General features: G+C 41.3%; 1 protein-coding gene across 3 annotated transcripts in view; it reads left to right on the top strand.

The window, feature by feature from the left end:
- Positions 1-13190, top strand: part of atg7 (ATG7 autophagy related 7 homolog) — a 63182-nt gene that overhangs the window by 10240 nt on the left and 39752 nt on the right. For all 3 annotated transcript variants that reach the window (XM_079680992.1, XM_079680990.1, XM_079680991.1), the window contains exons 12-16: positions 233-391; positions 3608-3802; positions 4986-5231; positions 6775-6890; positions 9187-9262. In XM_079680992.1, coding sequence (XP_079537118.1) covers positions 233-391; positions 3608-3802; positions 4986-5231; positions 6775-6890; positions 9187-9262 — 792 coding nt within the window. The remainder of the gene's footprint in view (positions 1-232; positions 392-3607; positions 3803-4985; positions 5232-6774; positions 6891-9186; positions 9263-13190) is intronic.

Here is a 13190-nt window from a genome sequence, read left to right as displayed (position 1 = left end):
TGGCTAGACCTTGTAACAATAGAGAGTGATTTTAATCAGAAAGCTAGAACAATTTAAGTCTCTGCTACCTGCACACTGATTTATTCATTATTCCAAAATGAATGGAAGCATTATTTTCTAAATACACACTGAGAACATAACCTCCCGCTCATTGTCACTGAAGCTGCTAACAAAGCGTCAATAAATAGAGGTTCAAAATGATGTGATTAAAATATGAATGTTTTTTCTCCAGGGATGGGGAGTGAGACACATCACGTTTGTAGACAACGCGAATATTTCATACTCCAATCCAGTCCGGCAGCCGCTCTATGAGTTTGAGGACTGTCTCGGAGGAGGGAAGTCCAAAGCCCTGGCAGCTGTGGACCGCCTCACAAAGATCTTTCCTGGTGTGGTGAGTACTTGAAGTCAAATAATAATGGCCAGGGTGTGGAATATGATCTCACATCATGTGGGGGTCAATCATCCAAAATCCTACCAATCTGTCTTTGTTGGTTTAATACCTACATTTGACAAGTGCTATGTTTCTATTTTTTTAATTTGTTGCAAGAGCTCCTTTTATACACATATCAGCATTGCCGTTATAACAATCAAAAATGTTGGTTGGGTTTATAATCCAATTCCCATATAATCATATTCCTTTTTGATTAGTCATGGCTGTGATGTGCTCCTTGTATATTAATGCTGCAGTCTCATTCATTTGTTAATTAATGAGTGGGTTCTCTGGGGGAGATGTTTTGCTACATTACTAAATGACAAACACTCGAAACAGTTTTAGTGCAAAACAATCGCTTATTAAGCTACTTGTAAAAACAATGACAGATGCATATTTATGATATGATCCATGGGGACATTTGTGTGATGATGCATTCATGTTTATCAGAAGATGGAGGCAGTTCATAAGAGGTTGATTCGCTTGAATTTTTGTAATAATGTAATTCTGTGATTCAGTAAACCATTTGCTCAGTTGTAACAGCTTCTTGTGTAGCAGTTATTACACATGTTGATACTCTGGTAATTTAAATACACTTTGCCAAATACTTCTATACTTCTACTGAAGTATATTTTTTCATCCAGAAATGGCACCGGTCATTGAGTATATTTAAAGGAGTGTATTGTTACTGCTAATACGCTAATGTAAATGATCTAAGTTCTCTTTCCCATACTGTTGTGATACCAGGAGGTGTTCCTGCCAGTCAGCAGTTTTAGTTTTTTATAATGTTTTGAAGCATCACTTTGAAGTGTTACAAACTCAAGCATTTGGTATGCAATGTAGAGCTCAGTCTGAGGAACTGAACGTTTTAACTCTGAAGCGCCTTGTGCCAGTCAAGCAGACGCCAGTTAGAAAACACCTGATTAGTCTTTATGTGAAAGCACTTAGAGACTCACTCACTGTCTGACCGCTAAACTATCATCGGATTTCCCTTGACCGTAGAAAGACTAAAGCCTCATATAAAAGTTGTACACCCTGCAGACTGTGAAATCTCTGTAATAGGTTTTTCCTGAACATGATACTATGCGTGAGTACATGAGTCCTCCTGTCGTCACCAGAGCAGCATAGATGAACCCAATCCAGTCCACAGCCATGTCTGCTGGTGTTGTAGTAAAGTTTATTATGAGGAAATGTTGGATTTAGCAGCATTGAATCCGAATGTAATAACAGTAACACGTTTATTATAGAGAGAAAGAATTAGCGAATTAATTTTCTTGTCAAAATGTCCCTCAAAACATACATTAAAAAATTATATTAACATATGTCTTACCTGTACTTTAAGTATGGATAATAGTCACCAACAAGAATAATGTGTTATGTCTTCCTTACGGCCCATTTACACACACGCACAAATAATTGGCATGTCATCAAATCTATATCCCTGTTACTTTGCTGCCCTTGTAATTTGTTCCTCTCCTTTCCTTCTGGGAATGACATGAAGTGAAGAACAGAAGGTTTAACACTTGATTGATGGCTCCGCTTTCATGATCTTTGTCTCGACAGTTCGTTTGTCCACAGACAATACAAGCTGTGTGTGTGTGTGTGTGTGTGTGTGTGTGTGTGTGTGTGTGTGTGTGTGTGTGTGTGTGTGTGTGTGTGTGTGTGTGTGTGTGTGTGTGTGTGTGTGTGTGTGTGTGTGTGTGTGTGTGTGTGTGTGTGTGTGTGTGTGTGTGTGTGTGTGTGTGTGTGTGTGTGTGTGTGTGTGTGTGTGTGTGTGTGTGTGTGTGTGTGTGTGTGTGTGTGTTTTTCTCTCTTCCTGCCTTGTTTTGCTACAAACACAGTGGCACCAGGTGTGAAAGAAAGATACGCATATAAACTCTGATGGCAGAGAGCACAGAAATGCACTGATTGAACTGAGGAGTCGGTTCACACAAGGTCACAATGTTGAAAAGGTCGTAAGCAGATTTAATATTTTGTCTGCGGACAAATACTGATACCTGACATTTAAAGGATATTTTGTCGTGTTGGCACCAACCCCTTTTCCCCTCTTTTTACATGTTATCAACAGTGAGGTCAGAGCTGGTTGAAGTATCAACAGTGGCATTGTTGGATTATGTTTTTTCTCTTTGGAGGGAGATATTTTTCCACAATGGGAATGATTTCTTGTTTTATTTCTTTGACTTGAAGTGTTTGTAGTGGAACTATGAATATGATTAACATCACTCCTCTACAACAAACTACCTCCGCAATGCTTAGCAACACTTGCGTCAGAGTGCAATGTAAATTCCAGCCCGAGTTAACACTCCCACTCTTGACACATTTACAGCGAAAGCAGTGTGTAAATTCCTCTGATTCGGTAAAAGTGGCATTCCTTCTTGTTAAGATCTCACACCTCGTCTTTGCCCTTTTCTCTCCCTCTCTTCACTGTTCATTTACTCTTGACATTTAGTTAGCTTTGATGTCATTCCTGCAATCCCTGGAGATAGTTATATATATATATATATTGAGGTTTGACAATTGACCATACAAGTCATTTCAGATTTCTTGTGGAGCTTGAAGTGGAGATTCAAGGTTTCCTTTTCTACTTTCCCATCGACTTATACAGGAGAGTAAATGTATGTGGACTCAGGTGTGCTGTGGCCATGAGGTGAAGAAATATTCCCCAGAGGGACAGTTCAGTGACTGCATCTGCTCTGCCATCACGTATCTGTCTAGACTAGCATCTCACTCAGCAGAGGCACATCAAAAGACCAGCAGCTGATCCATTTTCTTTCCATAAAAAGACCCTAAAGGACATCAAATGTTGAAATATATTTTTGACACAATGTAGCTTTTTTTTGTTATCACGGTCAATAAGTAAGTAGGAGTGTTTTCAAAACCTTAACAATTTTGAATTCTAGATGCAACACTGTGGAATGTAAATGCTTGAGTGATTTTTAAATGTACTGTATTTATGATTCAAATACTTCAAATGTGGCATTTTTAATGGTTGATAATGTACAGCTATTGCAAATATAAAACCAAAAAGAACACATTATCTTCCATGGAAAAAAATAGTTGAATACAAAAAGGACTACATTTGCACAACTCATGGAGCATTCATCTTCTAAGTGATGAGACCCGTTTCTAATTCCGTGTCTCCTTGTTGTTCCTCTTTGTCTCTGTCTACTTCCTCAGAATGCAGAGGGATTCAACATGAGCATCCCTATGCCCGGTCACCCGGTGAATTTCTCTGAGGCCACTCTTTCACAGGCCCAGAAGGATGTCGAGCACCTGGAGAAGCTCATTTCAGAACACGACGTGATCTTCTTACTAATGGATACGAGGGAGAGCCGCTGGCTGCCCACAGTGATTGGCGCAAGCAAGAGGAAGGTAAGAACAACAGAACAGCTGCACACACATTCACCAGCTTGGGGAGGAGCGAAATAACGTTTAAAAGTATTTTGGAGAGGGAAAAACTGTCATGATCATATTCTCAGGGGACAGATAATATCTTGTCCAAACAAAATGCACTTAGCTCACACAAATAATTTTCCATCTTGCCTGTCAGTGCTTTTGTATTGGCGCCTCATCATCTCTAATAATGTACTGCCCACCACCAAATGACAAATAGACAAACATTTGCAACTGACAATGATGGGGAACAACGATGACTCATCTATCACCTTAAGAATATTTAATTTACACTAATCATGTGGCCAGAAGCAGGATGTCAAATGTGTTGTTTCCTGTTAAGTGAATTGTTTCTAATTGTGTTGACAAAGACACAGCATTTAGTGTTAGAAAAAGATTTAGTTGATCCCCATCAATTGTGTCTGTTATTGTACTTTGATTTAAAAAAAGCACATTAGTTTGATGGTGGTGCTTATGTTAATTAAATGGATCAGGACTGAGTCTTTTAACACTTTGCTCTAAGGATCAATGCAGCACTGTAACAGGGACCATGTATGACTTAGTAAACATTGTTCTTGTTTTCCTTACTTGAAGTTGAATTTCACTTTACTTCCAGGAAATTGAAATAGCTTGATACCTGTTTATCAGTTGAAATTATATTAGTTGCCAGGCAACGTGAAATAATGGAACTTGTTGCCATTCATTTGTAAAGCCCCTAGTGCTATCACTGATGCTGCTATATTGCTAAATGCAGTTAAGTGTTCTTTGGACCGCTGATTAGGTTTTCTCTGTGGCCGGCCCCGCTGAGAGGTTATTTGGCCATTTGTGCTGCGGGGCTGTCTCAGACTTCTCCGCAAATTGGCCTCATCATTTACTTTCGTTGCTTCTCCAAAAGTCTAAATGCTTTCAACATTGTAAAGAGCCTATTCATGTTTTGTGTAATTTCTTTCAGAAACAATTGAACACATCACAGCCATTTTAAATTGTATGAAACGACACATTTAGTTCATTTAATTTGGCTGAAATGTGTAGTGTGAGAGTTTGGGAGAAATAGTAAGTATTCCTAATAAAGCCAAAGTTATTCAGGATCGTTCTCAGCCACAGTTTGTAAAGATCTTTTGTCATCGTGATTTGGTGTGATTGTTGTGTTTCCCCCTTTCAGCTGGTAATGAACGCCGCTCTAGGCTTTGACACATTTGTCGTGATGCGCCACGGCCTGAAGAAACCCCCCGTCAGTCAAAGTGTTTCTGCAGGGGCCGACTCCTCCACTTCCTGTTCTTCTGCCTCGTCTTCATCCTCCACACCCGCCGGCGCTGCACCTACTGTCCCAGGATCCTCTCTGTTCTCCAACATCCCAGGGCACAAGCTGGGCTGCTACTTCTGCAACGATGTGGTGGCACCAGGAGATGTGAGGAAAACACATTGATACCAAGCATGCGCTCAACTCACGTCACGAACAAACGCACAGCCAAAACATCTAACACAAAAAAGGGAGAATGTTTTGACATGTTTTCTCTAATCAACACTCTTGGCAGTTTTCAGCAAAAGGTTCTGATAAACCATTTGAATGTTACCTCACCAGCACCCAATGCTTTACTGATGCAGTTAGCAACTAGCTGGTAAACATAGTGGAGCCTTTAGCAGCTAAAGAGTCAGATATTTGTTTCAGTAGTTGGAGAAGATTCAAAGCAGAGCTCAAAGGAGGGTGAATATTGAGTACTTACATTTGTCCACCGCCCAGAAGCACAAATTAAAGTAATGCAAATGTTGTGCTCTGCTAACACAGGATTAACATATTACATCTAGAATGTGACGTTGATGTTTGAGTTTAAAGCTTGATCTGTTGCCCCAAACTGATCAACAAACTATGTTTTTATACTAACTATAATCTAAATAATTATGCAGCTTTAAATTGCAAGGTCTATGGTATTTCTTTTAGTGTGAATACAGTTCAAATTGTTCTGATATTCATTGTCATAAGCTGAAAAACGGTCCAATTTTAAAGTGCTATGTGAAATTGCAGGAAGGTGCCTGACACAGCCTTTCCTTTTTTCTTGCCACCCTGTGTACAATTTTTTTGTACCTTTTCGGCACTCTTTGTTTCTCTCTGTGGTCTTTTTCCCCTTCATGGCCTTTTGATTTGAGAGCATGAAAGCAATTCATCAGCTATTTAAGGACAGAGCAATTGGTTGGAAGCTGTGCTATTCAGCTCTGACTCCCATATAAATGCCGATGGCCGCAGCCCGCTGTCACAGGTCATAGTAATATTAACATTTTAATCAGAGTCACAGCCTGCTCTCGCTAAAGCTGAGTATGCTGAATGAATAGGAACTTATGGATAATGTCCCAAGGATACAAATGGCTATTGTGTGGTTTTGTCTGTGGATTGAAGTATAATGGTACAACAATGGAGTTTGTCTATCACTGCTGTGTATTTGATCAGTTCCTATTACAAAGTGAGACATGCTGTGAAGGAAACAAGCGAACATGCATTTCTGTCTTAGTGTTTGTAGCCATGCTCGTGTTGTTGCTCTTTGGATCTTAGTCAGCCTAAAGTGGTCCACACTCCACAGTAAGATCCAGACATTTAGTTTATGAGGTGTGATGCAATTGAGTTCAGAAATTGCACCCATTTATGTGAATAGCATGCATATTTAAAAGGCTATTTCACTGAAAGGACTCCAATACCAGTCATTTTGAAATAGTTGCTCACTCAACCTCAGCCACTTTGGATAACAGCATCATCTATATCTGTTAGACACACATTTCAATGACTTCCTGCGTTCCAAAACACTTTATTTGTGATAAGCTAATTGCCCAAACTATTTTCCTCCATTCCTTATTTTCGCCAAGCTCTTTCAGGATAAGTGGAAGGAACGTGGTGTCATGACTGCTCTTCTCACTGTTTATTGACTGTTGTTTACTTCTACTACTTGTTCTTTTGTAAACAGTCAACAAGGGATCGGACTCTGGATCAGCAGTGCACGGTCAGCAGACCAGGCCTGGCCATGATAGCTGGAGCCCTTGCTGTGGAGATGATGGTGTCCATACTGCAACACACTGAAGGGTAAGCACAGCACACTTATTAGTATTAGTAGTGATAGTAGTAGTACAGCCATAGTATGGAGTCTCGAGTTGTAAAATATGACCTGAAGTTTTCTTTGATTCAACAACAAATAAAGACGTAAGGTAAGAAAGAGACATCAAACACTGCTTAAAACAAGTGTAGAAAATATATGTTCAATAGCTTAAACGCTTTACAGAGAACTACATTCAAAGTCTTAGAATAAACAGAAACATACTTGATCATCCCTGTTTGCTTTATTGAAAATGTAAATTATTCACTTTTATTGATGGTTTCCTGTCTACTATCTCTGCGGCAATCCAATCTTAGATTTAATGGACATTTAAAACAGGGCCAATTGTATATGGCGAGCCACTGCCTTTCCTATTGCAACTCCTCAGTAAATAGAATTTGGTTCCAAAAGATTTTGTATCTAGTTTTGATTTATTTCTGAATAAAACTCTTTAAAAATATCCTTGCTAACACAAACTCTGACAGTCACTTTCTTTAGTGAGTCACAAGTAGGAGGTTAAAAGCAAAAAAGACTGAATTTATAAAGGGCTTCCTACTCTAAGCAACTCGAAACACTGGTGGCAGAGGCTACCATACAAGTTGCCACCTGCTCCTCAGCGAATAACATTTACACGCACTAAAGCACCAATGGATGTGTCACTGGGAGAAAATAAGGGGTTCAGTATTTTGCCCAAGGATAAAACCGCTCCCCTTCCGATTGGTGGACTTCCTCCTTTTGCCTTTGAGGTTGTGCTTCTAAAACGTTCAGCAAGCTTTACTTTGCTTTTTGATGGTGCCGCCCTGCAGCTGAGGTCTTAGTTAATGCAGTTGTAGCACAGCTCCCTAAATGTACTCAAGGCCAACAACTCGTGTACACTGTAGAAGCTTTGTTGCAATTTATAATCCATCTTTCACTTTCATGCTTCAAAAGCTTGAACACTATGATTCAGTCTGCTCTCAAGTTCACTTGGCAATCTGTAATAGCTCGATTTTCCCTACTCGTAAAAGTGCTTATTTTTTCAAACACTGATGGGGATGTTTTCATGCTTATTAAATGTGCACAGAATGTGTCATTGGGAAAAATGGAATTGTGTGTGCACGTGTCGGTGGAAGTCGTACGCTTGCTGGGGCTGATAAGACAGCTATTTTCTCTCAGTGTTTTGAGATGTTATAAGCCGTTGCAGAGCTACGCTGCCTATGCTGCATACAAAGCTTACAAAGCAATGAAGCGAAGGAGAACATGTATGTACACACTGTACCTCTATGGTTGTGTAACGCCTTCCTTTACATCAGGGGTGTCCAAACTACGGCCCGGGGGCCAAATGCGCCCCGTTGTCCATTTCTAATTGGCTCAGCAAATTCTTAAAGTATAACGGTATATGGCCCCCACCTGAAACCTTTTGCTTGTCTTATATTATACATACATATTTATATCTTAAATATATATGTGAGCCTACATTACACAGTAGTTTTCATGTTAATAAGCCCACTACTCAAAGACATTCAGTCAAGAGCTGACAACATGTTCTAACAAATCTTAATTTTATTTCCATAACAAGCTTTAAATAGACCCTTCATATTTCCCCTTATTATAAGCAATCTGAAGCTGGGATGTTTCTTAAATCATATTCAAGTAGAAATATGATAATAATTGACCTACATTTGATTGATTTAGCTGAATTATAATTTAACCTATGAGGGGCCAGCCCTATATGTTTTTCTGTATGTGGCCCTCAGTGAAAAAAGTTTGGACACCCCTGCCTCACATGAAGATCTCCTCCTGCAACTGCCCTCTGTGTCCTTGTTTTTATTTCATAGCTTTCAATCCTTTCTTTCTTTTCCTCCCATCTCTTTCTCCCTTTTGAAGCCATTACGGCAGCCTTATAAGAGCAACCATGGGCTTTAGAAATGGTCACTTAAGGATTCATTTTGTATCAATACGATGGCCACTTTGCAAAAACATTCTGAGGCCATTGTGTTGTTATCCTTGAGTCACATCTTTCAAGGCTGGCTAAATTTACTGGCAATCAGTTGCTCTCAGATCAAATCATGTTAAACTGTTTTTGGGGTTTCTTGGATCTCAATATTGGTCAAATTCACATCTTTTCTGTTTGTTTATAATGTAGATATACTACACCCATGGACTATAAAAAAAACCTTATGCATTAGTTTAAATGCTAGGCCAATACCTTTCATACAATATGATATGTAATGTTTAGGATTATTTTATGTTTTAAAGAAGTTGATATAAGTATATCATGTTCTCCCTCTTTTTCTCTATCCTCAGAGGCTATGCAATAGCCAGCAGCAGTGATGACAGGATGAATGAACCTCCCACCTCTCTGGGTCTAGTGCCACATCAGGTAAGACACACACACACACACACACACACACACACACACACACACACACACACACACACACACACACACACACACACACACACACACACACACACACACACACACACACACACACACACACACACACACACACACACACACACACACACACACACACACACACACACACACACACACACACACACACACACACACACACACACAACAATTCACGTGTCAGACTGGCTTTTTCCAGTAGTTCGATTGACAGATCATTCATCCAATCACCTCCCATGTATTTCTTAAGGTTGCCTGTCCTTTCACAGCTGTTTCCTTTGACGTCTTCTCAGAATATTGTGTGCCTTCTATTGTGTGTACACCAGTTCCCACAATAAAATGCAACTTATAATAACATATAAAGGTATTTTTGAAAAAAAAGTACTTATACAAGCAGTGGCATCTTTAGCGACATGCATATAAACGGTTACGTTTAAATGGAGATTTACTGAAAGATTTGCCTCTCGGATGGAAACTGAAAGTGTTGCTGAGCGATGCCGAGTTGAGCGCTGTTGCTTGTCGCCTTTTTGAATAATTTGTGAACATCCTGTCAATCCTGGCCTTGGTTATAAGTCTTGTTTCATAATGAACAAGCTGCATTGAACCAAGAGTGGTATTAAAGAGTAAAGGTCAGCTTTTACTATTATGTGAACTGAATAAATAAAAGATAGTGCTGCGCAATATAACAGCCCTGCAATATACTGTATATATATAACTTATTTCAAATGATTATCTGACACATTGACTTCAGTCGTTGGTGTGGCAACGCAAATCTGTGGTACATTTCAAGATGCACTTTGTGGTGATGCTTTATCAGGGCTGCATTCTATTGAAATATAGTAGCAGAATAATACCTCAGTAAGAAACCACATGCACTCAGTACAACATGACTGAACATATGTAAAAGCTGCATTGGATGCATTTAACTAAATTGCATACATTCAAACACATAGATACTTGTTCTTGTAAGTAAAACAGGCTTTATGCTTCTACTTCACTACATTACTATTATTAGTGGTTATACTTTGTTGCTTTGCTACTCTATAAGTAGGGTAAGTCTATGAGTAATACAAGCTATAAATACCTTATCTAGGGCCTACAGAGAGAGACTTTTCTGTGCTATGCCATCTACTTTCCCTTTAAGAATTCTCAGCTTTCTTAAGAGATATATTTTAAAGCAGGATCTCTAATGCTTCTGAAGCCTGCTTACCATTTCCGATTATCTCAGTCCTGGCACCCACTTCAACTAAGCAACATCTTTTAGCTTCAGTTTACAGTTAGCCTAGCATTAGCAGCTGGTGGTGACCCTCCATCTTCCACAGTCACAGCACCTATTATTTTGTTTTTCCCACTGTCATGTTTACTGATTGTAGGACTGTTAACTGTAGACTTAATAATAAATAGCTTCGTGCTTTGACTGTGTTTGTACTGTGGTCAGTTTATGCAAACAAAAAGTATGTGATAAATCTCAAAGTCCATCCCCCTGGCTAAGCCTTTTAGACGTCAACAAATCACTGACATTGTCTTCAGTTGAAAAAAATAAATATATATATTGTAATTTTAATGGTCACTCAAAATGATATTCTAAATGAAGAGGCTCCACCTACCAGAAAAACCTTCACAATTGAGAGAAGATACAGCTTTGTGTTATATGACCAGAAACTATAGGTTACTAATGTAACCCCAGTTCTCCGAGTATCACTCCGTTCGATGTCTCACTATGGGATGCGCCTCAACGCGTATGCATCAGAAGCATCAATGTCATTACCCCAATCCTGATTGGCTGGTGATCTTGACGACTACGTCAGGGAATCCACCCACCCTTTAATTAGCTTGCGCTACGTCGCAGCGTCATTCAAAATAAGCACCTCTTCTCGCTTCGCCTCAGCAAGAAGGGCCGTCTGGTGATACATCTCACTTCATGTTACTCTGAGAACTGGGGTTACGTTAGTAACCTATAGTTCTCATTCATAACACTCCGTTCGATGTCTCACTATGGGATATTGAGACTCCCGTATTGCTAGACATGCTTATCTCGAAAATCACCAAAACAGTACTTAACAGGTAGAACCCTGTCCCAACACGGGGCCCAGCACTGCACGGGCCACACTTTGAGCAGAGACATCTAGTCTGTAAAAGCGGATAAAAGTGAGCGGTGAAGACCAGCTCGCTGCTGCACAAATGTCCTGGATGGAAACACCCTTGAACAACGCCCAGGATGTAGCCAGTCCACGAGTAGAATGAGCACGCAGGCCCGTTGGTGCCTGCAAACCCTGACTCGTATAAGCCAGAGCTATCGCTTCCACAATCCAGTGGGAGAGCCGTTGCCTGGTAACGGGCTTGCCCTTATGAGGGTTAGCCCAGGATACAAAGAGTAGGTCATTGCATCAAAACTCTTTTGACCTGTCCATATAGGTGCGCAAAGCACGAACTGGGCACAGCAAAAATTCGGCCGCTGTTCTTCAGAGGAACATAGCGGTGAAGGAATTGCCTCAAGGTCAATGGGGGTGCACGAGCCAACCACCTTGGGCACAAAGGCAGGGTTGGGCTTCAGCAACACTATCGTTTGCCCTGGGGCAAACTGACTGCATGAAGGATGTATAGGGAGCGCGTGAATGTCACTGACTCGCTTGGCAGATGCCAGACCCAGTAACAACACTGTCTTTAGTGACAGGTGTTTTATGTCAGCTTCTTCCAGGGGTTCAAATGGAGGTCGAGTGAGCCCATCTAAAACCAATGCCAAGTCCCATAAGGGCACCAATGACCTGGAAACAGGGAGGAGCCTGCGAGCCCCTTTCATAAAACGGCAGACCAAGGGATGTTGGCTAGCCGTCTTTCCCTCAAAGCCCACATGGCATGCGGCAATAGCAGCCAGGTACACTTTAATCGTAGAGAAAGCTCTGTGTTTATCAATCAGGTCCTGTAGAAATGATAGAATCACACCGACAGGACATTGAAAAGAGATGTGTCCCTTTTTAAGGCACCACTCCTCAAACACCCTCCACTTACAGTCATAGAGAGACCTGGTGGAGGAAGCCCTTGCACTCTGAATAGTTTTTATCACCTTCTGAGGAAGCCCCACTGTACTCGAATTATACCACTCACGGGCCAGGCCCATAGTGCCAAGCGCTCTGGGTGTGGGTGAAAAATCGTCTCCCCCGCCTGAGATTGTATGTCCCCGCGTAACGGGAGCTGCCACGGCTGCCCGAACAGCAGCTGATATATCACCGCCAGCCAGTACATTGCAGGCCAGTGTGGAGCTATTAGGGTCAGTGTGTGGCGATGTTTTCTCACTCTGGCTAGAGTTGGGGGTATCAGAGCCAGGGGTGGGAACGCGTACAGAAGGACCGGAGGCCAAACGTGTGCGAGCGCGTCCACGCCTAACGGTGCGTTTAGATCACGCATTGAAAAGAACAGCTGACATTGAGCATTTTCTTTTGACGCGAACAGATCTACCGCGGCCCGGCCGTAACGCACCCACAGCTGACTCTGGACAGCAGATCTGCCCCGAGGTTCATCACTCCCGGTACGTGCGTTGCTCTCAGAGAGAGGAGACGTCCGCAGCTCCATAATATCAGTTTGCGTGCCAGCATGTGTAACTGGAGAGAACACAAATCCCCTTGACGGTTTATATACGATATTGTGGTAGTGTTGTCTGTCCTCACGAGGACATGATGTCCTTTGAGAAAAGGCAGAAAGCGTTTCAGGGTGAGAAACACCGCTAAAAGCTCCAGATAATTTCTGTGTGACCGTTGGAGATCTCTGCTCCAGAGACCCCTCACAGGTCGACCTTCGTATATACCCCCCAGCCCGTCAGAGATGCGTCTGTGGTGACCACTTTCCGCGATAGGACAGCACCCATAGGTACGCCCCGTACTAGAAAAGTTGGGTG

Source organism: Notothenia rossii (assembly GCF_949606895.1).
Source record: "Notothenia rossii genome assembly, chromosome: 5".
Lineage (NCBI taxonomy): Eukaryota > Metazoa > Chordata > Actinopteri > Perciformes > Nototheniidae > Notothenia > Notothenia rossii.
The sequence above is the reverse complement of the archived record's forward strand: the minus strand, read 5'-3'. Positions and strand labels throughout refer to the sequence as shown.